Source organism: Odontesthes bonariensis, chromosome 18 (assembly GCF_027942865.1).
Source record: "Odontesthes bonariensis isolate fOdoBon6 chromosome 18, fOdoBon6.hap1, whole genome shotgun sequence".
NCBI classification, from domain to species: domain Eukaryota; kingdom Metazoa; phylum Chordata; class Actinopteri; order Atheriniformes; family Atherinopsidae; genus Odontesthes; species Odontesthes bonariensis.
The window spans coordinates 9,524,078-9,551,639 of record NC_134523.1 but is presented as its reverse complement, the minus strand read 5'-3'; the positions used below and the strand labels follow the sequence as shown (position 1 = coordinate 9,551,639).

At 41.8% G+C, this 27,562-nt stretch overlaps 2 protein-coding genes across 3 annotated transcripts in view; one reads left to right on the top strand and one right to left on the bottom strand.

The window, feature by feature from the left end:
• Positions 1-764: 764 nt before the first annotated feature.
• On the top strand, positions 765-23,449 carry tbc1d5 (TBC1 domain family, member 5). 2 transcript variants are annotated; one of them, XM_075450030.1, is made up of 23 exons: positions 765-853; positions 6,933-6,984; positions 7,375-7,493; positions 8,234-8,291; positions 8,463-8,571; positions 8,796-8,885; positions 9,733-9,807; positions 10,744-10,811; positions 10,915-11,017; positions 11,379-11,467; positions 11,590-11,640; positions 11,801-11,870; positions 12,868-13,040; positions 13,130-13,272; positions 13,673-13,779; positions 15,278-15,363; positions 16,431-16,735; positions 16,927-16,989; positions 18,031-18,239; positions 18,361-18,460; positions 19,340-19,419; positions 19,807-20,079; positions 20,516-23,449. In XM_075450030.1, the coding sequence occupies exons 3-23, from the start codon at positions 7,394-7,396 to the stop codon at positions 20,795-20,797; spliced, it is 2,634 nt and encodes an 877-aa protein (XP_075306145.1). In that variant the 5' UTR covers positions 765-853; positions 6,933-6,984; positions 7,375-7,393; the 3' UTR covers positions 20,798-23,449. The 2 variants fall into 2 exon arrangements, with proteins under 2 accessions (XP_075306145.1, XP_075306146.1); XM_075450031.1 differs by lacking the exon at positions 16,927-16,989.
• Positions 23,447-27,562, bottom strand: part of LOC142367992 (inactive phospholipase C-like protein 2) — a 25,652-nt gene continuing 21,536 nt past the window's right edge. The window contains exons 11-12 of the mRNA XM_075450029.1: positions 24,848-24,957; positions 23,447-24,701 (exon numbers count right to left, since the gene is read on the bottom strand). Coding sequence (XP_075306144.1) covers positions 24,525-24,701; positions 24,848-24,957 — 287 coding nt within the window. The 3' untranslated portion in view covers positions 23,447-24,524. The remainder of the gene's footprint in view (positions 24,702-24,847; positions 24,958-27,562) is intronic.

The window sequence follows — 27,562 nt, the reverse complement described above, 5'->3', positions numbered from 1 at the left end:
TGTCATTTCATTTTTATTTTATCTCATCTCAAAATTTATGAGAGTACAATAGTTTTGTCATTTGATGAAAAAAAGACTTAATCCCTTTTAAGATGGACTACACTCACTTTCAGTGTAGACTGCTTGCCATTAAAACTCTGTACTAACAATCTGAACGGGGACATGTGTCCTCAACAGTTTAGAGAGGAATACCTATGACTAAATAGGAACAGATTAAAAATGTAAAACCTGAGATATGAACAGACGTTTCCTTGACATTATATTAACTTTAGCATTTATTAAAAAGGCTTTATCAAAAGTGTACAATAGTATAGCACAGCTTTATCTTTAATATTTAACCCTGTCATCTCCAAAATGCCAATGCCTTTAGCACCATCTCATCTTTCCAGTGGCATGTCTGACCTCTGACCTGCTTAATAATTTTAATTGAACAACTAATTAACACATCTTAAGGGACATATGCATTAATCTATGTATTTCGATTGCTTCAATATAGACACTGCTTGCATGTTGGATCAATGCCAGGTACTAAGACTTTGTGACCTGGCAACATTAACAACTATTCCATAAAGCATTGGCCCTCGATTTAATCCATTCAATAAATGCAACTTATTAAAACAGAAATCTAAATGCAATAATAATGGAAATATCAAAAGTAAAACTGCAAATTATTTCTGTCACAAAATGCAAAAAGAAGTAGTAGCTACCTTCAATTGACGTTATCATGCGCCTCAGTTCCCTGATCACATGACCAGTCAGCTGATCTTCAGCACATCCGCCTGATCCGCTACTGTTTACAAATCAGAGGACTGTCCGACACAGCAGAATGAGGACCCCTGCATGATCTGGACAGGTATTCAAACAAACACTGAAAGCCAGTAGCTACTGATTGATGCTCGCGCTCGTGCCAACCCGTGTAAGTGTGAGGGGGCGTCACAACTTTGTCTCGTGCCTTGCAGCGGCAGTGGTGTGTGTCGGAAGTAACGACAGGCCCTTTCCTCGGCTCGTTTGCGTGCTAACAGTCAAGCTAGCTTCACATTAGCTTCCTGTCATCTCCAGTCATGTTCAGTTAACCCTGACGGCTACAGCCATCCACAATAAGTTTGTTTAACTAGCATCGCACTCGTTCAGCATCGTTAGCCGACATAGTGTTCGGGCTAGCGTAGGAGTTGCTTGGTGTTTTGTCTTGTATCTGGGCCACAATCCCGCTGGCAGCAGCCACCCATCCGTCACATCAAAGACGGACTTTCCTTTCCTTTTTTAAAAAAAAAATCTTTGAATTAAATTACACACGCATTGCCAGTTTTTGCATAAAGTTAAATTATAATCTCAGAAAGATGTTATGTCCTCGTGGCAACAATGGGTGAGCGTTGCGTGGCTTAACCTGTTTCGCTGGACTGGGCCACCCTGCAAGTCACTTTCACTAAGGTGCTCAGGCAAATGCAGAGGTTGAGTTACAGCCTGTCAGAGCGGTTTCACAGTTCAGTATAAATGTCTGGTGCTAGGGGTGGGTGGGGATGGATTGGGAAAAACCTCAGGAACAGTTTTTTTTTTGTTTTGTTTTTTATCCTTTTTTTAAAGAAAGGGGGACTAAAATCCACTGTCTTCAAAAGCCATTAGCCTACTGCTAACATCTGCAGCAAAGTGTGCATTAAGAGGAAATAGGTGGCCATTGTCTGCATGTCAGTCTGTGCCTGACTGTTCCTGGATGTTAAAAGGTTTCTTCCCTGTTCTACTTGCTCAATAGGTTTGCTTATAGTGCAGTGGTTTCCAGGCCTTTTGTGCATGTGGACTTTTTTTTATATCTGGCCTCTCACAATTTGTACCGAATTGCCTGACAGCGATCATCTGAACTAACAAAGATTATTATTTTTTTTTTACATTTCTTTACCAATTCTTTGCATTCCCTGGTATAAAACAGATGGATGAACGCCACAGAAATGCCTATTTCATTCTGCGAAGGTCTCTCTGTGCCCCCTTTTTTGTTATGGTTTAACGGCTCCATTGGATCAGCATCAAGAGACGGTATTGTCGTTGGATTTCCTTTACATAGATGTTCTTTTATTTACCACAACATCATTGGGATGACATGTAGGTGTTAAGTCAAATTAAAAAAGGAAAGCCTAACTTTACTGTAAGGAGGTTAAAAAGTCTAAAACTAGTAATGGCACTAATGGTGTTGATAGTATCACAAACACAAACATGTATGCATATCTATATATTTTTATATGATCTCATGATTGTGACAACTCTACCTGCACGATAGGTTTCCTGTTGTGCAATGTTTTCAAGCCTTTTTTTTGTTTGTTTGTTTGTTTTTGCTTGTGTGTTTTATTAGAAAAGCTGCTTTCCGCCCCCTCAGCTACGGCTGCATTTCGGTGCATTGTGAGCAGTTCAACAAAAGAATGATTATTTTTCTCCCCCTTCATATTGATGTAACAATGCCCAATGAATTGCAACAAAGAAAAAGGAAAAATATCCCTTTTAGATTTCTCATATGACTCCTTGTGGGTGTCCAAATCCCCAGCTTGCCAACGACTGCTCCAGTTATTCTTTACAGTACAGACAGATGTCTGGTAATCGAATCAGGCAGGACCCAGAAGGTTCACGGTATTTTGCAAAGGTTGTGGTTTCAAGCATGTTCTCAGCTTCTCGCAGAGCATGTGACCGTAAAGGCTCTTGAGCTCTAGCTGTGTGCTGAAGTAAAGGCATGTGAGTTTGTTTAGCTGAGGGTGTTCCACTTTGACTAAACTACAGTCTGCCGCTTCTGCTTTGGCTGCCAGTGACAGAGCCTCTCAGTGCTGTTCACAGAATCCTCTTTAAAAATTCATCCTCTAAAGAGCCCATTAATTGATTCTCTTCCTGTATTTATTTGTATTTTTTTTTAACTTTAGACTACTCTTAACACATATGTATCTGAGATGCAGAATAGTAGACAACAGTCTGTAGTTGTAACCAAAACATTTATTACAGCTGAGCAATCTGGGTTTGGTATAGCCTATTCGTATAACCTTCAGAGTAGAACATAGTTTAAGCTTTGTGCCTTAATGCCAGCGAATTTGGAGCATTTCTGTGTGTTTTTTTTTTTCATGTCTGCTTCACCTGAATTTTTATTTTTTTCTTCATGTTAACATCACCTCTGCATTTTAAGCTGAGGTAACTTTTGAAGTGGTTTAATTAGCGACTGTTTTGGCAAACCTCCCGTCGTGCCGCCTTGTTCAGCTGTGGTCCTGGAATACTCTCATGACAATAAAGGGTGTGATGCTCTCTCACTTTGCTCAAGTGGAAAATCAAAGGAGTGGAGGGAACTTATAAGCTGTGATATTTATGGTCACTTTCGGCCTGAATGTGTCTGGGTAAAAGGGAATTACTGAGGTTTATTAGGGGAAGCATCTCGGAGTGAAACTGTGTGACTTCTATTATTCGCACACGATCGCAAGCATTATTATTTCCTTGTCAAATCATACTTGGTGAGATAACGTTGAAGGAAGTCAAGTCAAAGTCAAATTTATTTGTAGAGCACGTTTCATGTACAAAACATAAAATAAAAGCATTGCAGCTGGGAATGGAATAAGCATTAAAAATACATAAAAGAAAGAAAGAAAATAATTAAAAACAAGCAACAGTCGATAAGTTCAAAGATTCCGTGCAGATTTCATGTATAGACACATGAGAAAAGAAATGTTTTTAACCTTGATTTAAAAATGTCTACATTTGGTGAAAGTATAATCTCCACTGGCAGTTTGTTCCACTTGTTTGTAGCATAACAGCTAAATGCTGCTTCTCCATGTTTGTGGTCCAAGTGGTCTTTAAACTGTAATAAATTGTCCTCATGAATCCAGTCTGTCTTTGCATCTCAGGCTTTTGTTAATCAACCCCAGGAACAGATCCACCTCGGCACAGATGGACTTGCTGTTATTTGTCTGTTGATTTATTTATGCATTTCATTATGTATTGATTTAATTATTTCACGAAAGATTCGTGTTTTGAATTATTGAGGGGTGTCTCCAGGTGCTGTGGGTTAAATAATGCAGAAACTAATTTGCCTTGATTACAATGTAGTAAAACCAGGAAGTCATTTTTACCCTCGACTCCGGGAAGAAGTGACTAAGAGGAGACTCGCCTCTGGCAGCATTGTGCCGACACGGCAAGGCCCTGAAGTCTTTCAAACACTCTCGCTCACCCACAAAGGCTTACACACAGTCACACAAAAGACATCTCCTCGAAGTACAAGCAGCGATGAGTGATCGGCAAAGGCCCCCTTTACAAAGCTTAGAGTGACTTTATTTTTGGAAAGAAGAGACAAAGCACCACTTGTGTCCGTGGGGGGGGGTGTGTTCCTCAAAATATCTTTGTCAGATAGTTATAATGTGAATTAATATTCTGTGCCAGAAGACTGGTGTTTATATTTGTAGATGCTCCGGAGACTTTGAATCCTCCATGCCGATCTTCTAAAGTGGGAAGACGGGCTATTAATGGAGACACCTATTCTCAACATTCCTCTGTTTGCCTCTACTTATGGATTAGTTCTGATTGTTTACCGGGATAATGCCGTTTTCATGAGAGAAACCCCACTGACTTCAGGGGAGCATTAGTCTTTGAGTAGAGCAGATGTTTCCTAAGAAAACAGCCCCATGCATTATTCATGTAAAATAATTTCTATTTTCGCGGCGCGTGTAGCTAATTCATCAAGCAGTGTTTCGTTCACATGGTTAATGGGTTTAAAGGATGCCTTTGTTGTGTTATTGCCACAATTAATAAAATGAAGGAGCACATAATGCTCTGTGGATGTGTACTATTCCGTTGGCCTGTTCGGCTAACTGTGTTCATAAACGGGGAATAATTCCAAGTTGGATAAATAGTGGCGGTAGAGCTGGTTAACCTAGATCGTGACGGCTTGCAGAGGAAGTGGAACTCGTAGAACTTTGAAGAGAATAGTTGGCTCGTGGTTTGCTTAGTCGGTATCTTAAACATATGTCTCTTAGAATGTTTTGTCTTCGTTGATGAATCCCTCTTTATATACGGCTAAAGTCAAACAGCGTGACCCGAAATCAGTAGAAATGGTCACATTATCTCTCGCACTCACAGCACCGTGTGTGTATCAGATGTTGCTATTACTCGAGGCTACAGCAGTTATTTTTCTAAAGCCAATTAGTTTTGTCTGGGTGACTCCTTCAAATAACTCATTGCTCACAACCCCAGATCAGAAAGTGTTGAGATGCTATGCAAAGTTGAAAGAAGGGATTCATACACTCTCCCAAGATGGCTGTAGCCGTCAGTGTTACCCAAAATATTTTAAATGTTGTCTCCATTTTCTCAATTAATATCCATCTGTGCATTAGGGGACTACGGCACATTCCAACAAACGTCGGGATAGTAAAGCTTTCACCATTTTGTGATGTTACCATTCCTTCTCACAGCAGACTTTCTTGGCTTGAGGGTAAAAGGTGAAAAGGGAGTTTCGGGTATTATTTTGTCTCTTTCTGTTCTGCAGACACACCTTAAGGTGTGAAGATGCCTTGGCTTCATAGATATATACATATACATATATATATATATATATATATATATATATATATATATATATGAGGCCAAGGTATCTTCATATATATATCAAAACAACTGTTCACACAGCTGTCATTGTTTGTAATGACAGCAGAGAAAAGAATCAGATCGTTTATCTGAGAATAAGTATTGACTAATTTGTTATCTCTCTTTATGCATATCTGTGGTATTAAAGAGAGAGAAATATAGCAGGTTAATCTTGAAAAAATTGATTGAATAAAAGTTCACCAAGTTACCAGAGACATTGGAGCAAAAATAGCAGTTTTAAATTAATTCATCATGGGAGGGTAAAAAAAAAGACCACAACAAAACACCAACCTGATCGTCATAAATAGGCTCAGTATCAAATCTGATAACAGACTAGTCCTGATTATTAGTTTTTGAAGTAGGGAACGTGGGGAAAATGCATTTGAGTTGGCAAATTACTTAAACCGTTAGTTAGGTTCTGATCAGCTGATCAAGTCGCGAAACATTTGTCTGGATTATTTAGAATGAAACAAGACTCATTAGAGTGTTGGACAGCTGGTTAGGTTATAAACTCTACCATTAACCAGCTTTGTAAGGATTGTTACCCGTGTTATTCATTGCTTACTCATTCTGTCTGGGAGAGTATTGTACATTTATGTTCTGCCTGTTCCCACCATCCAGTGCATTGCTGATACTTATCGCTCGATGCCAGTAGAGTTTACGTCATAGCTAGAAGATACAATTACTTTTTGAAAAACGCGCAGAAATGCATTCATGAAGAATGGTAGATTTTCTCAAATTCATTTTTTTCTTAATCATGTCAGAAACACTACAGTTTATGTGCCGTGTGACGAAAAGTCTGTTGGCTTCAGAATGTTTAATTGATGCATTAATTTGCCTCCGTAATGACTCCATTAGCTTTGCTGGTTATGTTCGATATATCACATTGAGCACGGCTGAGCATCGGGCAGCTCAAGAGCTTCTTGTTAATATCAGCCATTCTTCACATACAGTAATCACTGTCTGTGTTTTATGTTACAGAGTTGTGAGCAATGCCGAACTGAAATGCACTGCTTGATCATTTTTTTGCACAGAAACATAACCCAGCTTGCTTCCTGAAGTGCTCATCAAAGTGTCTTTGGTGTCATAAATATTTAGCAACGTTGCTACTGCCCGCCTGCTTCCACTGCTGCGGCGTGTGAAGTCGCTTTTTGTCCGCTGGATATAAGACGCAGCATTTCTTTGATCAGCCACTCCAGGTTTCTCTCGATGCCGTCTGCTGCTGCTTTGGTGACTTTTATAGCGCCAAATCAAATCGGTCCCTTTAACAGCCTTGTCCTTCATTCTCCCGTGTGCTAAAAGGTGTTTGGTGTAATTGTTTCGACCTCTTTTTCTTGCAGAAACATCTTTTTCTTCTGAGTCTTGACTGAGGAGAATCACAAGGCTGTGACTGTAAGTACTGAGATCAAAGGCCTCGAGGGTGCTTGGTTTATGTGTGTTAGCATCAGAGAAGCTTTTCTGACTTATGTGATGAGGTCAGAAGTATGAAGTAAAGTAAGCAAAGCCAGTTAGCACAGGCTCTGATCGATGATTTGTGTCCTCATCAATACATGTTAGTCACTGCAGAGGGAGTCCTTTGTGCTTTATCACCTGGGCCTTTGAGGGCCCAAAGGCATGTGTGCCATTACATGAAATAACCAAAGAGTAGCTTAAGGTTCTGGTAGTTGCTTGATTATCAGTTTTTATTTCCAATCTGCCATTTTTTTATTGCTCAGTTTTTTTAAATGTACTTGCTGTGACTGATGAGCTTGTTCTGTCTTTCTCTATGACCTCATTCTCCAGGTCCAGGCGGGTTGCGGTCATGCAGCACCCCAATTTCGAGACCCGTCACCCTCTCCAGACTGACGAGCAGCAGGAGACGGGCTTCGATCCGCTCCACAATTTCAACAAGAATCGCAGCAGTATGTCAACTCTCCGTGGCACTTCTCAAACCTGTATTATGAATAACGCATTAGGCGCCTTGTCCGGGGAAATGTATTTATATCCCAATACGCTCTGTCTCTGCGACTGTTGGCTCCTTGGTTCTTTTTTTATTTTGTACCCAATCAGTAGCCACCTTTTAAGATTTAAACTAGACATCTAGGGGCTTCTTCTTCATTCTTGGTCTCAGACAGATAGACAAGATGTAGAGGAGTCTTTATAAATGGAGGTTTATGATGGAGATGATAAAAGTCAAATTTGGAGCTGACTGAATTGTGAGTCAGAGTCCTGGTAAGCAAAGCCTCCAGGCTAAGGGTGTTTTTATGCTTCTGTGTGAGAGAAAGCAAATATTGTCCGCTGGCATGTTGTGGAACTGATGAATATTCATACTGAGTGTCCCTGTGGAATGATCTACTCTTGTAACTAATGTTGATAGACAGGTCTCTGACTTGAATGCATGTTCACCTGCAGGCCAGATCAGATTTATTACTGCTAATAAAAAGGATGAGTGGTATCACGCTTTCCTTTCTGTCATCACTTTCTCTGCTTCTGGCACTCATTGCTCCACCGTGTTGCCTGTAAGAAAGGCACAAAAATAGGTGTTTGGTTCTTTAAGAGCAGTGAGGAGACCAGTTCCTTTTTTTATTGTCGTTATCAAAGGTTAATTCCCCCACAAGCTTTAAGCACTAACATCTCCTCCTTGTGTCCCCCCTTTTTACAGGAGGATCTATTGACAGCAACACTTACTCACAGTCTCAGTCAACCTTCCTGTCATACAGGTAAGGGCTTCCAGTGTTTCCTTCTGTGGTTGTGCCATGAACTCTTGGCTCATCACACTGTTCCAACCTCTCAGTTTACTGCTGGATGACACATTAGATGGAAGACTGTGCCCAATTTGGATTGAGAAACTCATAAATCTCGTAATTCTCCGCCTCCCCTCCCCCGTGCAGGAAAGAATGGGACGACTTGTTCCTCAACAGTAATTACCTGGCCAGGATCCGGCAGCAAGGCATCAACGGTCGACTGAGAAGCAGCCGCTTTCGGAGCGTATGCTGGAAGGTAACCGCCAAGTGGATCAAGCTGTCCCATAGAGTTAGATTAGAGGGGTTTTGGTAAATTCCCTGCCACAGAAGAGCGCAGATCTTCAACTTGGTGGAAACAAAGCCAAGAGTTTATTTGTGAAGGGGCCAGTGTTCTGCATGCCTGTGACATATTTGTGAGGTTTTTTGTTTTTTATTTTATTGAGCGTAGCAAGGACTGATCCATACACTGTGTGTGTGCAGTTGTACCTGGAGGTTCTTCCAGAAGATAAAGGGCAGTGGATCAACAAGACCAAGGAGCTCCGGGGCCAGTATGAGAAAATCAAAGAGATGGTGAGAGCGCCCCTCTGTGGCCATTTCGTTTTGTTTCATGAGGAAATGAGCTTGTATAGATCTGCAGTAGTGAGCAAAAATCTTGAGCCACCCTTTATTCAACACTGACCTACGACTCATTCAAGCATTAAAAAATAAAGCACTGAACTAAGGGGATAAACCAGGGTTTATAACATAACAAACAACTTTGCAAAGAGCCAATTTTAGATTTGATCCCAAGGCACGAGGTAACACAGTGTGACAGCATGAAATAGCACTTTTGCACCAGATTCTCAAAGAGCTTTTAGCCCAAAAAACATGGCGCATCTCAGAAACTACAAGTGGGGGATAGAGGAAGACGTGTAGGCAAAAAGACCTGACATGGAACCTGAGAGGTGTATATGATCCTTTGGGAAACGGGGGAAAAAAGGCTGTCAGAGGGATGCCAATAACACTGGAACTGGACTGAAAATCGGATCATGGAGAGGTGAATCCATCCCAGAGCCTGTTATTGAAGCAGTGTGGGATCACCTTGATGGAGAATGGAGCTCCTACATTTATATTTATGTTTAGCCATGTTTGAAGAAAATCCCTGCTCCTATTTCTTGGCCTCGCATCAAGAAAAGCGGGCGGCGCAAGATTTTTGCACAGGACTGTATATAACTTATCTTTTCTAGATAAAGTGGTCAGGCCGGATAATTAAGAACCGAAAACAAATTACACCTAACATCACTGCAAACCTGTCAGCAGCCGCCACAATTTTAGGTTAAATAGAACGTATAACTGCTTATCTGCTGTCCTGCTTACAGAGATTAGGGTAACGATGTGAGTGTTGCGACTGATTAGTGTGCGTTGTTTTCCGTCGCAGCACATCACAAACCCCCGCAAGGCTGCCGGCCAGCAGGACCTGGTGGTCAACAACCCGCTGTCCCAGGATGAGGGGGTGAGGCTGTGTGCAGTGTTTTCTCCATCTTTGTCTTTTCTTTTTTTTTTTCTTATGCTTGGTGACCCTGATGCTATCCCTTCAGATTGTGTCATTATAATTCTAAGACGGTGTCTTCATACAGTAATTATAAAGTCATTTATTTAGGTAATGATCAACTCGCTGCTCAGTTGTTGTTGTTTTTTTTTCAGTCATTTTATTTCCTCACAGTTATTGGCTGAACACCTGGTCTCTTACTGAGTGATGGCTATTAGAAAGCCACACTTATATTCATAGAGAGGCAACCAGAGCCCTTTCTGGCGAGTATGGAAATCCGTTAACACCTGGTACACTTCCAGTTAATCAGTTCGCATTAATTGATAGTGCTGCTTCTTAGTTTCTTTACTTGGTGCACAGCTGGTTGACAGAATGTATACAATGTAAGAGTCTGCCTAAAACAAGCATGCAGATGTCAATGTATATGAATCAGTTTCTTGTAATTCATGAATATGGACTGTGGTGTATAAGGAGCAATTATTTTGAAGACAACTGGAACTGGTATTCCGCAGCTGTTTAAAGATTCAGCTCACGTGTCCCAACCACTGCCCCACAACGTTCCATTTATCAGAACCAAATCATATTGTTGTTTGTAGGAAATTGTGAGTTGAATCGCTGCCCAGAAAGGAGCCGAATTTCTAACTCCCTAATTCCTTCTCGGCTGTCTGTTTTAAAAAATATATTTTTGTGTGTTATTGAAGAGACTGATGGATCTGGGCCTTTTTTTTTGATTTATTATTATTATTTATTTTTTTTTTTTTTACAGAAAAAATAAATCCATTAATTTACTTGTTAAATTATCATTGTTCCTAATCAATGTGGTAGCGCATTCATTGTGTGATTTCCCCAAATCCCTCAGGTTTCTGACCCTGTCCTGTTTTTTTTCCCCATCTCGTCCAGAGCCTGTGGAACAAGTTTTTCCAGGATAAAGAGCTGAAGGGGATGATAAAGCAGGACGTGTTTAGAACGTACGAGGATCTTTTTCACTCTGTCTTCCGTGTGTTTTTTTTTTTTTTTTTTTTGATGCGATCGACATGAAGTAAGCCTGTGTTCTCTTCCCCCCCACTCAAGATTCCCTGAGATCCGTTACTTCCAGGATGACGATGTGAGGACCAAGCTGACGGACATTCTCTTCTGCTATGCCAGAGAAAACGAACAGTTACTGTATAAACAGGTACGTTTAAATGACATTTTTTCTTCTCATTTTACAGATCCTTCTTGGTCTTTTTGGCTTTTTTTTTTTTTTAAAGAGCCATAGTCTTGATAGTCTAGGAGGGGGGGGGGGTTAATAACCTGGTCGTTATCAGTATTTGTAACAGGAATAGATGGCCGGTGCAGCATCTCCCTTGCAAACTGGAAGTGACACACAGTCTGCGGGGCCTAACAATATCTAAATTGAAGCTGTCATTAGGGATTAGTAACCTCGTACATTATTATTAAAGACAGACTGACCACAAATTAACTGTATTTTCTGCCTACCTTTATACATCTTACACCCCCCCCCCCTCCTGCTGTCTTTTTCTCTGTCTCTGCAGGGAATGCATGAGCTGCTGGCTCCCATAGTGTTTGTGCTGCACTGTGACCATCAGGCCTTCCAGCATGCCAGTGAGACAGCCAGCCCCAGGTCAGTTTGTACTCACTGTGAAACTGAGTCTGTTGCCCTTTAGTTGTCTCTAACACCTGCAGACCTGCTTCTCTGCAGCCAACACATTGTCAGTTATTGAGGGTTTCTCCGTTCTTCCACAGTGAGGAGATGAAATGTCTATTGAACCCGGAGTACCTTGAGCATGATGCCTAGTGAGTATATCAGTATCAGACGAATGATGGAAGTTTTCAATTTCAGAGAGTTTTCATATATTTTGGTCCCCATAACTGGAACTGTTTAGGACTGTGTTTATCTCACACGGTACTGAATTGTCATTCATGTCTCCATTCTCTCCTTTACCTCGCTCTTCAGTGCCATGTTCTCGCAGCTGATGGAGACAACAGAGCCATGGTTCTCCAGCTTTGAGCGGGAAGTGAGGAGGGTCAGTTTGACGTTTTTTTTTTGGGGGGGGGGGTGTTTCGTAAAGGAAAAAAAACCTTTTGACATTGGAGTTGATTCCGCGTTGTAACACAATATCCGCTGATTGGGAAGCATGACTCCATGCCGACATAAAGTAATTACACTGGGAGTTTCAGTCCTGCTTGATTTGGTGAGACATACGGCTGGTTGCCATGGTATCAGCCATTGCCGTTTAATACCCTTGCAAACACAAAGCATCTGCTGGACTTGTGTTTGTGGGGGTATATACCACGGGGACAAGCGAAATATGCATCTGTTGTTCTTTAGGTTGTTTTTCTTTGACATTTCTTTTATCGTTTTGATTTTAATTTTTTTTCATGTACTCAAACTGATTCTTTTGCTTTTTCATTTTGCTGCACCTTGTTTCACATTGCTTATATTTTGGAGGTGTGCAGCTTGATGATTTAAACTCTTCAGCTGTCAGCTCCCTGCAGTATTTGAACATTTATGGAGTCTTTCTGATGGATAGACCCGTCTAGTCTGAGCTTGCAGAAGTTGGAAAGGATGGATTTGCATCCACTGTAACTTAATTCAGTTGTGCTATGGCAGCTGGAATTGGGCAGTAAGCACTGAAGTATTGAAATAAAATGCAGTTATTTACTGCAGTTTCTTCTGAAGCCCTAATGCGTAGGTAGGACTTTGAGAACAGCAAACTCTGCCACTCATAATGAAAATCACTTTATAGAAAAGTAATGGTGTAAATACATTGACAACATATTGCAGAAAAACTTTGACCATCAATAATAGCATGCTGGGAACGTGGTATCATAAAAGTCAATATCCAAACAGCAGACATCTGCAACCTTTTTCTCAAACTGAGAATATTATATTATGCTTCCAGAAAGTAACAATTGCTCTTTTCAACACATGGTGAATGTTCATCGGTCAGGTGGACACAGACGCTGCTAAATGATGTTTACATAGTGATGTGCCAGTTATATAATAATCTGCTCCCTCAGGGTAAGGAAGAAATGCTGACCAGCATCCCGTTCGCTCGGCCCCAGGATGCTGGGCCATCTGTTGCCATAGTGACCAAAGTCAACCGTATCCAGGACCAGCTGGTCAAGAAGCACGACATAGAACTGCACATGCACCTCAACAGGCTGGAGATTGCCCCCCAAATATACGGCATGTCAGTATTTACTCCTTCAGCCCGCCTGATTCTTTTCGCAACTCTCAGCTGGACTCGGGTGCAGTTACCCTGTGTGTCTGTTTCTTCAGCCGGTGGGTTCGTCTGCTGTTTGGCCGTGAGTTTCCTCTTCAGGACCTCCTCGTGGTGTGGGACGCTCTGTTTGCAGACAGCATCACTCTCGACCTGGTGGACTACATCTTTGTGGCTATGCTGCTCTACATCCGAGATGCGTGTACGCTCTATTTAATGAATAATCAAATAATTCCATTTGTGGGTCACACGTCACAGGAAGAATGTAAATTGCTCTGCTTCATTTAATCTAATGAGGCTTTAAGTAGAAAACAGTAGATCCTCTCTGCCATATGTATAAGCAGGGTTGTGGTTCAGACTGGAATGTCAGCCCCCCCCTCTTCTCTAGATAATGTGACATTCTCTGGAAGCCCATCAGTCTGAATTTTTTAGGGCAAGTAACCCTGAACATGACAATATTGATATCTGTCGCGCAGCTGGACAGCCCTTTCGTAGAAAGACCTCAGTTGGATCCAGATAGCACATTTTGTCCTCTTAAAACAGCTCAAAGACTTGTAACAAGTGAAAACTTTACTGATGATCATTATCTTTGTCTTTTTCAGTAATCGCTAGTAACTTCCAGACCTGCCTGGGCCTGCTAATGCACTATCCTCCAATAGGAGACATCAACGCTTTGCTGCAAAAGGCCTTGTTCCTCCGAGATCCCAAAGTAAGCCCACGGAATCATTTTGCTTGATTGTTCTCGCAGGGGAAGTAGATTTGCTGAAGCGAAACTCCCACATGCAAAGCAGTGGGTTGCATATGGTAGACCCAAAAAGAAATAAGCCATCTAGTAGTATGACACTGTGAAATGGTGATAAGGTAGGGGGGTTGGGGATGAAGTCAAAATTGGCAGCGAAGGTTTCAGCTCCTCACACTTGAGTGGGTGCATAAAAGTGTCTACAAGGTACTGATGTTAAATATATGAAACCAGGTGCAATCAGTGAAGTGGGCATTGCACCTAATTAGAGCAAGTTCCTTAGATGTAGTGTATGTACACATTTCGTAGTTTCATGTCATGATTGAGCTTCTGTGCGGCGTGTTACCACGAGTAAAGCATTTTAAACTTAAACCTGCATCATAATATAAGAGAAAAACACTGTGACTGACATACATATGAATGCATTTCGGCTATTTTCCTCATGAAACTAGAAATGGTTTTTCAGCTGGTCATAAAATGTATTCGCTCTGATGTTGAAATAGAAATCTGTTTCTAGAAATCTGCAGTTAGGAAGAGAATCCAAGCTTTACATTTACACCAGCTAAAAGCATCATCACAGAGGGGGAAAAAAATTCATAACGTGTATTCCTTCTCAGTCTTCACATTGCATTGTTTTTAGGTTCTGCTATATGTCTGGATTTTTGGCCATAATTTTTTTCATAATTTTCGTAAGTACACCATGCTTAATATATCATAAATGCAGCGGACTACTTTGAAATTTGGACAGAGTCATAAGAGGAAAGTCCCTGCCCCGAGCACGAGTTGTAGTTCTCACCATAAGGCGGCCTTATTGTTGGTGCTGCTTCCTCTTGCAACAGTCTCCTATAATGTTTGACTATTTTACAGCTAAGACGGTAAAAGTGGAAACAGAACTTGGCGAATTCGACACTTTGACGACTTGTTCAGTGAAAAAGCTAATTTTTTTTCTTCTTCTGATATCTAAGACGTCCAAAGAAATCTATCGGCTCCATTTTTGCAGCGGTCTTTAAGCACTCAGCATGTTTCTTCTGTAACGCGCTCAATTGACTCCTTTTGCTGCTTTTCCTCACATGCTCTCATAGTTCCTTTTACCCTGACGTGTTAGCTGAGTCTCGGCATGACTTCAACTTAAATCAAACACTATATAAGTGTTTAGGATTAGATTTCCGCAAGGTGTTGCTCCAACATCACAGTGTTTTCCCATCTCAATGACCACGTCACAGCATGTCCGCATCATTTTTTTTTAATTTATTTTTTTTTTTTTTACACCTGCGGGGCATTGTTCCTGTTTTTGGGGCATGAGGGCGCAGGATAGAGGCTTATTGCTCACAAGTTCTGACTCACAAACCCATTTGTTTGTTTATGTGGTCGTGCAGATTTTAGGTTGTCTACTCTTTTTGTTTTTGTTTGTTAACCACAAAGAGCAAAGACACACAATAAGTGGCTTTTGTTGTCCCACCTTTTGCAGAACAACCCACGCCCTGTCAACTACCAGTTCCAGCAGAACCTTGATTACTACAAAACAAGGGGAGCTGACCTGATGAACAAGACACGGTGAGGCAGCCACTGTACCCCGGACCATGTGAAACAAATGTTTCCTTTTCTCCTTCATTCCTCCTTTATTTTTCCTCTTCTCCTTTTCACATCTTTATCTCTGTTAAATCAGAAGACACAGAGGTGGTGCCCCCACTTCTCAGAGTGCACTTGGTTTTTATTTCATTACATCACAATCTCAAACGCATCTCAATTTATCTTGGATCTTTTCATCGCTGTTGATTTTCTGCTTTTTAAATGTCTTTTTTTTTGTCTAACTCAATTTTCTTTAAAGCCATTTTCCATATCTGTTCAGGAACTGAGGGGCCGCTGATGGTAAAAATGACTGAACATCTACAGAGTTAGCTGACTTTAAGTTGTTGAATTTGAATTTCACTTTGTTTGGATTTTAACGGTCAATACATTTAGGCCATTTTCAACAATCACATTGATTGTTGTCCTGAAATTCAAGCCGCATGTTTGGGATTGTTTAATAAAAGTATTTATTTAAGCAGCATGGATTTGTATAAATGTTTGTTAGCTGTCCCGACTCGATCGATCCGTGAAATTTCTCAGCGACTGATTTTAAGCGAGCATTTCTGCAGGTAGTTGAAGGAAAATTACACTCGAAATGTGTCCGGATATGCTAAACAATGAGTCCACACTGACATCAACTCTGAAACTGTAGAAATTGACAAAAAAATACCAAATTTTGCACATGCAACGTCATCATCTCAGTATGTGTGACGCCATGTAAAACATCATGATTCCCCAGTGGCACAGCCACTAAGTCACCCCCTCTGAATGCAATGGAACTGGGTTTCAATGCAACAGTGGCGCATTTAAGTCGTGTTTGCAAGCTGTAGCGATTCAAGCATGTGGTATGTTTTCAGGAGCTCACTGAGAAGAAGTGCTCACAATCTGTCTGGACCCAGATCTTTGCCTCTTCTGGCTTCATTTTGAATTCATGTTTAGTAGCTATTTTTCTTTCCTCCCTGAGCCATCATTTGCATGTTATCTTGTATCTTGGCACAATTTCTTCTTCTCCACAACTTCCCTAAGTTTGTCTTGCTTACCTGCCGTTCCAGGTCTAGTTCCAGCGTGAAGGCTGCTCCCCTCAACATCAACAAGGTCTCCAGCAGCCTGCTGAACTTCGGCAGGAAGCTAATTTCTCCAGCCATTTCTGGGGCCTCCAGTGGCATTTCCCCCATCAACAGCGAGGTACACTCCTCCGCAACTTCCTCCTTGTCCACGTCGCCCACCTCAGCACCAGCACCCATCCTGCCGCACCCGCTGGCTGAGTCCCCAGCCCCCGGGCAGACACAGGGCCAGGCCCACACGCAGAACTACCGTCTGCTCAAGTCTGAAAGCATGCCGGTCCACCTCAGCAAAGGTGAGCAGCATGACACGGAGCAGAGCTGCTCCAGATCTGTGTCAGGACAGACTGATAATCCTGATAATCTGCCACCTATCACTGTGTGTTTTTCTTACTGCACGTTGTGTTTAACACTGATTATCTGAGTGTGCTCAGCCGATGGTTTGCGTGGTTGTGGCAGCATCAGCTTTGACTCTCCTGTCTGTTAGATGGAATTTCAGGTGGAGTGTCTCAGAGCTCTCTCCCAGCACAGACTCACACTGACACACAAGGTAACAGCTGCCATGGCAACCGCTTGTGTGACGTGCTTCCCATTTGTCCATGCTTTTGTCACTTCTATTGCATGTTTAAGCACAAAGTGTTTAATTCGCCCTTTGCTTGAATGCTCATCTGCTGCCAGACAGGTACACATTAGAGGAATCAGATAAGAGCATGCACTGCATGTGATGGAGATAAATCATGAGTGCATTGATGCCTGAGCTGTCAGTGTTGCTGTCAAGAAGTTTCCACGTGTTTGTGAATTTAAGTCTGCGTTCCAAATCGCTGTTAATATTGGAGTGTCGAGCGCGTGCTTGTTTCCTTTGCTCTGACTTAAAGAACTGCAAAGAAAATGATTTTGCCATATTTTCCACTCAAGCTTGCATTTAAATTATGCATATTAACAATGATCAACCTAATTATTTGAGGGGAAGTAGGATCTCTGACACTGTCCACTCAGAGCTCCTGCTGCTGTCAGACTGCTGCTCATCTTTACATTTATTAAACCAGATCACAAAGTCAGCAGGGGGAGGGAGAGAGGGGAAGGGGAAGGGAGAGAGGGGAAGGGAGAGAGGGGGAGGGAGAGAGGGGGAGGGAGAGAGGGGGAGGGAGAGAGGGGGAGGGAGAGAGGGGGAGGGAGAGAGGGGAAGGGAGAGAGGGGAAGGGAGAGAGGGGAAGGGAGAGAGGGGGAGGGAGAGAGGGGGAGGGAGAGAGGGGAAGCAGACTTAAGTATGATTATTAATTGGTAAGTTTATCCCTGTTTTTTGTTGGGGGTAGATTAATGCATCATTTAAATGCAAATGTATTTAATATGTACTCTGCTATATTCCAATTCCGAAAAAGTCTATAATTATTCAATTGACTGGTTTCAAATGACTACTTGTTTTTTTTCCAAAGTTTACTCTCAAGTTTTTAGGTTTGAAAAATGACACTAACTGTGATTTAAATTGTCTAAATGCAAATTAAGTACCGTCACTAGAATGTGGTTCACAATTCGTAATGCTATCATTAACCTTTGTTCCCTTCTTTTCCCCTTTTCTTTAAATTTTTTTTAGGCCAAAGCTCCTGGACCGTCAGCTCCTCCACCAGCATAGAGAGCCTCTCTGGTGGGCGGGGGCAGTCCACCTCCTCCCCACCTCTGCCCCTCTCCAGAGGGAGTGATGTCAGCACCTCCTCTCCACCCCTCTCTGCCACTAAAAAAGAGTCTTTCTTCAACATCACTCGCTCTCGCTCCCACAGCAAAACCATGGGCAAGAAAGAGACGGTGAGCCGTTTGACCTGTTGTGTTTTTCAATATGCTCATTTTTTTCATTTTGTCTGTCTTTATGTCTTTCTGCCTGAGACTTAATCCTTTCTCCCTATTGTCTTGTATGTGATGCCAACAGGAGGAGGACCTGGAAGCCCAGGTATCTTTTCTTCAGGGCCAGATTAATGACCTGGAGGCCATGAGCAAGTACTGTGCCAAGATGATGAATGCACACATCTGTGAGTTCAGCTTCTGATGGTCAAAAACGCCATGTTTAGTTTGTGAATCCAGAAACACAAGACTGATGGTAAAAAAAAAAAAAAAATCCTTCTTTCATGAAACGCTGTATAATTCCAGTTGTGTGTCATTTTAATCCAACACTTTAATCTAACAACTGTCGGATGGAATTTAGAAGTCAGTTTTTTAGGTTAAGTAGTTCCACACCATATCATATGTCTATTTTTGTTAGATTTAGTTTTACCTTTAAACCCTTTTCACACGCGAGATCTGAAACATTAACGGCCTTTACTGCAGGCTCATCTGCAACATCTGTGCAGGAGATTTGGCCAAATGTCGATGCACGATGCTCTATCTAACACTTAGGAAGTTATAAATGGCAGAATGGTTTGAATGATTTTTTTTTCTTTTTCTCACAGTCCACAGTGTGTTGCAGCGTTTCAGTCTTCAGTTTAAACACGGTTTTCTCTCGTTCATTTAGAATATGGCGATATGCTGCAGCTAATTATCGAAAAGAAACCATTGAGTCGAAGAGCTTGCACGGGGCTGTTATGTATTTTGTTCACACAATCTGTCAGATTCCTTTGAATAAATTATCATATGCCAAGTTAACCTACTGCCAAAGTGTCTGTTTAATAATATGACCGCAGCAGTTCGGACCTGTGCCGTGCAAAAAAAAAGATGAATATGTTACTGCTTGTCAGATTGCTGTTGCAAAATGTTGGGGGAAAGGACCGGGACGCTCAATCAAACCCAGCACACCTGAGCATGACATTCAGTTGCCGTCTGATTAACTGAAAGCAGAATGAGGCTTCAGAGGAAAAGATTATTTTGTGGCTGAGTTGAAAGCTAAGTGACTGAGTTTAGAACTCTATCTGCAGGTAAAATCCAAGAAGTGATTCTCCAAGAACACCTAGAGAAAGAGGATGAAGTCCTTGTGTCGCTGGCTGGACTCAAACAGGCGAGTGTGGATTGATGTCTGAGATGTGGCTGCTTAAAACTGTTTTCACTGGAGCACTGCACTTCTGAAATGTTCTAGAGATGTTGCCAAGTGGTTTCTTGTGAGCTGCTGGTGATCAGGTGTCCATATTAACATCCTTACATGCTGACCTGCATGGGATTTAAATTCCACTCTGTGATTATGTTGTATCACGTACTGCCTGCTGGGCCCTTTAAACAGACACTCCTCTGCACCCCTCCCTTAATATTTCAGGCTGTGAGAGCACATCCTGAATAGAAAATCTCTCTTGCTGTGCAGGCCTTGATTTTCCATGTTCGTGTGTGAAAACTATTTAATTGTACTCACTTCACCTTGGTCTTTACTGGCCGTCTGTTTCTGTAACTTCAGATCAAAGACATCTTAAAGGGGGCGCTGCGCTTCAACCAGAGCCAGCTGGAGGCTGAGGAGAATGAAGAGATCACCATCGCTGATGATCACTACACCTCCACAGCAGCAGCAGCAGCAGCAGCAGCTGAAATTGCTCTGAACACCATCAATCATCGCAGCGAAGAACAACAAGGGGGAGACGATAAGAGGAGCCAAGACTCTGATATGGAAGGGAACGTGAGCATGGTCCAAAAAGACGAAGAGGAGTCGGCGGTGATCCCCGCTGTGCAACAAGTTAGTCATCCATTATTCCTCTTTTTGCAGCTGGAATTATTATTTTGTGCAAGCTGCTGTGCAGGTATTAACTACAAATTGATATTAATTTCAGGCAGGGCTGTTTTTAGGTTATGTGATGTAATTGTTTTGATCTTTTTGATCAAAGATAGGGTATTTGTTTTTCATGTTGGCAACACTGTCCGTTTAAAATGATCCAGTGTATCCAGTACATGAACTTTGATTCTAATTTTGAAGAAATGGGTTCTAAAACTAAGTATGAAAACCAGAATGATGCTGCGTGATACAGAGGCTGCTTGATTTAAAAAAAATATGCTTTTGAATTTGCTGGGCCAAAGTTTTAGCATGATTGTTGATGGGGCCAGAATCATTTGGGGAATTCATTCATAGAATGTGTCTATCTCGACTTTACCTTCTCTAAATGTCATGTGTGCAGGTGGCGTCGTCTGTCGGCTCAGAGGGTAAGAACTGGGACGACTACATCCTTGTCTCTCAAGACGGAGACCTGCACGCCGAGGGTGGAGGACGGGCGGGGTCAGCGCACACTCCTCCAGCTAGGCGAGGGCGTGGCACGGTGCGACTGGAACCTGAGGGCGCATCTGAGACTTTGCATGACCCCCTGATGACTGGCACCACCTCAGGCTCCTCCAGCCCAGATGAGGGCTCCACCCACAGCAAGGACTCAGACTTCACCATTGTTAACCCAAATGACCTGTGAATGAGTGATTTGGCCCCGTTCTCCGTCTCTTACACTCTTACAAGAAAACTGACTTGGGATCAGAGAGGGGAACCAGCAGCTTTCAGTAAAGCACCACTGGAAGTGCTGTCAACTTAAAAATTGCACACGTGGACTGTGACACTTTGTCACACGTACCTTGTAATCTGTCTCTTTAACTGTCATCTGTGCCACTTCAGTCGTGTCTGAGCTGATGCTGAATGCTATCTCATCTACCTAATGCCTGTCTCCTTATTATGCTGTGCCTGTTATGGGTAGCATCTAACCTCACCCTTAACTCATACCGTTTATTGTAGTTCCCTTCTCTGCAGAGAGAGGGTGCCATTGAACTGCTTATGCTGTCACCACACGGTCACTCTGTTAGACCTCAAACTGCAGTTTCCCTTCAGGGGAAGAAGACTCTTCTTTTACTGTACTGACTGGGAGTGTGATAGTCTGTCACTTCTGAATGCGGAGATGTTGCCATACCCCTACCTGTGTTACGTCTGCGAGTCTGTCTGTCTTTGAAAAGGAATCCTCCTTCTCTGAAGCTGAAAGGAAAGGAGGAAGATGACCGCCTGTCACTCGTCGAGGGCAGCTTTCACCTCCCTGAAAACCAGTGCCTCTGACCGTTACTCTTCTCTCAGCCAAACAAAACCTAACTCTGTGATCTTATTTTTTTTTTTTTTTTTTTTTTTGTGAGCTTTTTTATTTTAAAGAAAATATTTTAACTGTTTAGATTCTTAATTCCCCAGATAAAAATCATTAAAGTTAAGAAACAAGTCTGTTTTTTTTTTTTCCTTTGTTTTTAGAATGTATTCCAATATGGATATTTTTAATGTGATAAGTTTTCACTTTAGGAGTGAGCTGTTCTCATGTTCTGTGGAAATTATGTGAGGTGTCATGCAAAGAATGTCTCTCTAGCTGCCCATTCAGCATAATTAACCCCTAGATCAATAAAACTACATTGCTCTTGCTATACACGGATGTTAGTGTCTGCTTTTGGGAGTGCTTTCCTTGCTTTTAAGACCGTCTAAATTTCCAGTTTGTTTCTGTATCTGTTTTGCACGGTCTGCACACAACGCTGCTGTACATAAAATAATTTATTTGTAGAGACGCCGCTCAAGCAATTAGTCTTCAAGGTCCATCTAGTACATCCCTGTTTCGAAACAAGCTGGAATGCTGTGTAAAATGTGAATTGCAATGCAATGATTTGCAAGCAATTTTCCCCTTGCATTTAATTAAAATAGTACAGAGACTCATTACAAGTGTTGAGATTTTGTTTTTCTTAAAGAAATATACTCATCTTTCGTTTGATTTCTGCAGCATATTTCTGAAAAACCTTACACGAGGCAAAGTTTATCACTGTGTTGAATCGGCTTTTCTTTCTTTCTCTCACATCATTGGAGGCTTTTGAGACCAGTTGCTATCATTTTGAAGATGAAATCCCCCCATTCTACCTGGACATTGGGTTTCACCCACTCCACAGGCCTTCCTTTTGTAGCATTTCATGTTTGACGCTATGGCACTTCAGCACCTGGACTCACCCGCTACAGAGACATGCCGTTGTAATACATACAGTATGTGGTTTTGCATTGTCTTGATAGAAAAATGCGAGGTCTTCCCTGTAAAATTTGCTTTCCTAATGGCAGCATCCATTGCTCTGAATCTTTAGTTCATGCCGACTTCACAACTGTGCAACTTGCCCATGCCATGGATAGTCTACATGTCTTTAACCTGGTGAATGGAAAGTTTAATTCTCCCCCCTCTCCATTTTATTTAAGCTACTGTTTTCCTATCTTTTGTTTTTTTCACGATATAGTTATACTTTCATTTGATGGTGCAATGACGAAATATAGTCATTTCCACAATAGAATCTTGTATGTATGTATTTCTAATCGCGCTGCCACCTTCTGAAACCGCAAACAGCCATTACTGATTTCCACACCCATCCCCTGCCTACAGAGATTCCTCTGAATCTTTTAGTAAAACTCTGTCTTGTAGAAATCCCCATGATCATAGAAGAGTTGCCGATCAGATTTGCATGTATTTGGTCTACAGCAGAACATCTGACAGCATTTTACATTCCACGTTTATTCACAATTATTTATTTTGATGAAAAGTTATTCAGATTGTTAACTTTTATGCTCATCTATCAATTATTTGCAAAAGCAATGAAAGCCAGTAAAGTGTAAGTGTAATCAGTTTGTGCAATTCAGCTAATTGCAATCCCATCTTATTTCACAAAGCATTTTAAAAATATCTGTCCCTTCTGCTACCTGAATGGCTAAAAATTGAAACTTGGCCATCTAATAGTCTCACTGTGACAATCCTCTGTAACTCAGTTATTCAATTGTGTGATTTAGAATATTTAAACTGAATCGTCAGTCAAATGTACCTCATCTTGGATGAGATTTGCAGTAAAACACACAAAATTAAAATTTCAGCTCTCTCATCCCTGATGAAACCACAAATGGAAGCTGTTAGTCTTTTATCCACTGCACATATGCACAGAGCCATATGTCTGCTTCCCTTATGCAGCAGATGAGCGTCCCCATCTGTCATCTCAGCCCTACACAGAACTTGTGTCATGTGTCACTATGAATGAATGCACAATAAAAAAGGCCCTACAGAAAACAAGAAACAGACACACGAGCATCAGTCATTTAAAATTGTCTTTATTTCCATCCTGACTGTTGCTGGCTGAGCCTCGTCCACTGCAACAATACAGTATGTATCTGGAATGTTTTCATTATTACAATAACTTATGCAAAATATTCTTTACAGCAAAAGGATAGAATTACATATTAAAATACTGTACAGTGTTTTGCACACAAAGTAAGCACTTTCAGCAGTAACAGTATTAGTTCTGAAGAGGTGGACAACAACACCTCAGGAGTTGATCAGTATGGCAGGTGACGGGTTTAATTAGCACATGGGTTTCAGGAAAATAAAAAATACAGAGCACTGTTTGTGAGACAATATTAAGAGGGTAAAGATGGGCGAGGCAGACAATCTCATGGCAACTGGATGAAGAGCAGCAATCTGGGACCAACATATTCTTTAATAATAATAAAAAAGATAAGCTGGAGAGACGTATGGAGGCCTCACTGGTCCACAAAATAACGGAGAAGACTTCAAACATTCACAGACTCATTGACATTGAGAGGGTGTCTTCTAACTTACAGGTAAAATGTCCTGCAACTTGATCTGAATCTAATCCTTGACTTCCATCCATCCATTATCTATACTCGCTTAATCCAATTTAGGGATGGAGCCTATCCCAGCTGTCATTGGGTGAAGCGCACACCATGGACAGGTCACCGGTCCATCTAATCCTTGGCTTGATTTTGCAAACCATGTAGCAATGAGTGGTGATAGGTTTTCAGAAGGATTTTGAATTTTCAGCAAACCTGACCATTAGCTGGTAAAAATGCAATTTCTTCTACCTGGTCATGACACTTCAAACCTAAAAAATTGCACGTAGAAAGTAAATTTGGTTTATTTACAGTTTAAAACAGTACAAACAACTGAACCTTGGTTTCACATCTGACTACATTCATCTCTCCAGCGTCTTATTTCTTGCATCTGTTATCAACAGTGCATCACAGCTCGTTCAGTGGCTGCATTTTCAAGACTTTCACAGTCATCATCCCTCTCTGAGAACAAAATTATGACGTAAGAAGAGCTAATCAAAGCAGGTATGACGTCAGCCATAGTCATCTGCGAGCTATGCCGAGGTACCTTTACCACTCGTGTTGTCATCCTGACCTCGGCGTGTTTGCGAGCGGACTCTACTTAATCCTACCATCTCTTTGGTGAGGTTTCCAGTCAGCGCAGCATCATGCACCTGCTTCATGTTCTCCTGGACGTCAGCCTTGGCGTGCTTCAGCAGGTCAGCCTGGCCCTGCGGTGGCAGGATTGAGGAGAAATAAGGAGGGAGTTGAGTAAGGGAGATTGAAAGTGATTAGACGAATGATCAACCAGCTAGAGGCCAGAACATGTCATGAAGGCTGTTTTGGCTCTTTGAAAGCGCATGAGTGTGTCGCTGACCTTGAGGATGGTGATGTTCCAGCTGAAACTCTCCAGTGCTCGACTAACCTTGGAACCTTTCAGCCCCTCCTTTGTCGCGAGGCTTTGCAGCTTTTCATGAAACTCCATGGCTGGAGCAGAAACACAAAACCACAACAGACAGATACTTTAAGAGTTGTCATTAGAATTGAAAGAGCATAATTTAGAGGAGCAAAACTGGCTAGCTGATCGACTTCTCTATTGTGAAGGGAAATCTTTATTTTTTTTATGATGCCCAGTAACATAGCTGCTAGGCAAAGACAGAAGAGGGACAATGTTAAGTATCTGCTAAATATCTCCACCCTAAATTGGATTAAGTGGGTGTAGAAAATGGATGGATAGATGGGACATTGGCTTTGGCTGAAGAAGTTCCGTCCGATTGCATTTCAACTGTAGAGACTGAGACTGGAGTCAAGAACAAGTCTTTACAAACTTCCCACTTGACGGTAAATGTAGATTGAGTTAAAAGCAGTATAATATTTAAACTTCCTGCAATTTTAACCAAAAGACATATGGCAGATCTCTCAAGAAGAAAAAAGGGTAGCAAAAATGCAAATGAGTTCCATAAGGAGTGCACCAAAAATCTGAGAGACTAATGAGGGAAATCTTTATAAGGAAAGCAAGTCAGCGTCATATAAATCAAGCCAGCGGCTAGTTTGAGTGTGTGCAGTGAGTTGAGTGTGTGGCTTCCTCTGACTGCCCCGGGTCACTGTCCCACTGTTACCATGGAAACCATGGAAGTGGGTTAACACGGGGCAAACATCACTGTGAGTTATCAATAAGAACCTTACACACCAAGTTGTGGACCACTCACACACACAAAGGGGTAAACAGATTGGATGGTAGTATAATTGCTCACACATGATTCCTCTCGCACACCTGCACACACATTCCTGCTCCACAGTCACGCACACCTACATAAGTTGCCTGAACAATAACCTTTAATGCACGGTTGCTAGGCAACTCAAAGCCTACGTGCCACTGTAGTGTTTGCGCGAGTGTCTATTTTCTTGTGAAGCAAAGCCAGTGCAGGGAACGATGTCTCCAAGCCAATAATGGGACAGTGTACATACACACACACACACACAAACGGTGTCCTGACCCGAGGCCAAAATAACCTGCCAGCGAATCAGGATATAGCATGCATTAAATCACCTTCCACGCCTGCCCTCCATTTGTACTGTGACCAGCTGTGATGGGAAGGGTTTGACTTTTAGTCTGATGCCATCAAGAAATGACCCGGACAATCACAACTGTATAATCTACTGTACACTTCCTGAATAGAATCTCAGCACTTCATAACTCAAGGCCCTGTGGGGAAAGCAGCTGATCGTCTGAGGTTGATTAAAGGGTAAGTTCATTCACATACCAAATTTCCGAAGGTGTGGCACAATAACCCTAGTTATAAAAGATTGTACAAGCGTGTGAACCTCTACATGTTAGAGGATATTCCTGCATTATTCACAAAATCCTGTCACCAAACAAAAGAATTCTCTCGTACTCTGTGGGCCGACTCTGTACGTGTCGAAGCATCTGTTTTGATACTCCCTGAATGTTTACATAGCAAGAACTTACTAAGAATATATCTTCATATTATTCCTAACTCATGCTGGTAATATTGTGACTGTTACTTGCTGACATGGTTTCTCAGAAATTTAGAATTTAAAGAGTGATTCTTTACCCACTGGAGATTTGGTTAACTTTGGTTAACGTAAAACTACTGAGTCTCATCAGTACTATTTTTTGAGGTTGCTGTTAATGCTACTCCTCTTTATTAAAAAAGGAAATAAAGACATAGGGCTAAAAACCTGACCTTATATGATTAAAAATATGTGAGTGGTAGGAGGTGACAATACTTTTAGTTAAAATTAAGGAGCATGACCATCCATTAAATGTCTTCTTCTCATACGTTTATTCATGCTCACTTGCCCTGCACACTTGACCTAGTTTTCAAAACCCCAAACCTCCACTTCCTCTGCTTCTCTCTTCTTTCTTATAGCTGGAGGTCTACAAACCCGTGAGCTGCACCCTGTTCCTCAACAAACCTTCCCCACACTACGACTATTCCCATTACTTCCCATCAAACATCATACATGTAACATACTCAATAAACAATGTTGTGCATCTTGTTGAACTAAGTGATTTAAATCTAAAACACACCAACACATCCTGATACTCTCCCGCCTCCCTGATGTTGCTGTTTTCCTTTCAGTGTTGCCTCCAGCCATCCATCTCTGTTCTTTATCTTCCCACGTCTCTCTTCTGCCCCTCCCTTTCCTCTTTTTTGCCCTGATGTGACTTCCAAACATGCATCTCTGCCACCAACCATCCCATGTTTACCTCAAAGTGACCAATTAATGCCTACTTGTTACCTACCTCCTCTTCAGGGATTGAAGGGGAGACCTCTGCCTAGCGATCACCTGATCACCATCTTTACAGTGTACACACAGGAAGAGCTTTGTTCGTAAGATCAGGCCTCAGGCTCTTTTATCAGATGAACATAAAGGCGCAGGGCCGACTGCCCAGAGCTAAGCTATCACAATTTAGAATCTAACTCTGTTTACATGTGACAAGATGTGAAATAAAAGATCCACAATGGAGTACAAGGTGGTAACATGACCTCTGCTGCAGTAATAACTGCATAACAGATGAAACTGTCTGGACACCGAGTGACGCTCTTTCCATTGGCCCCAGGTG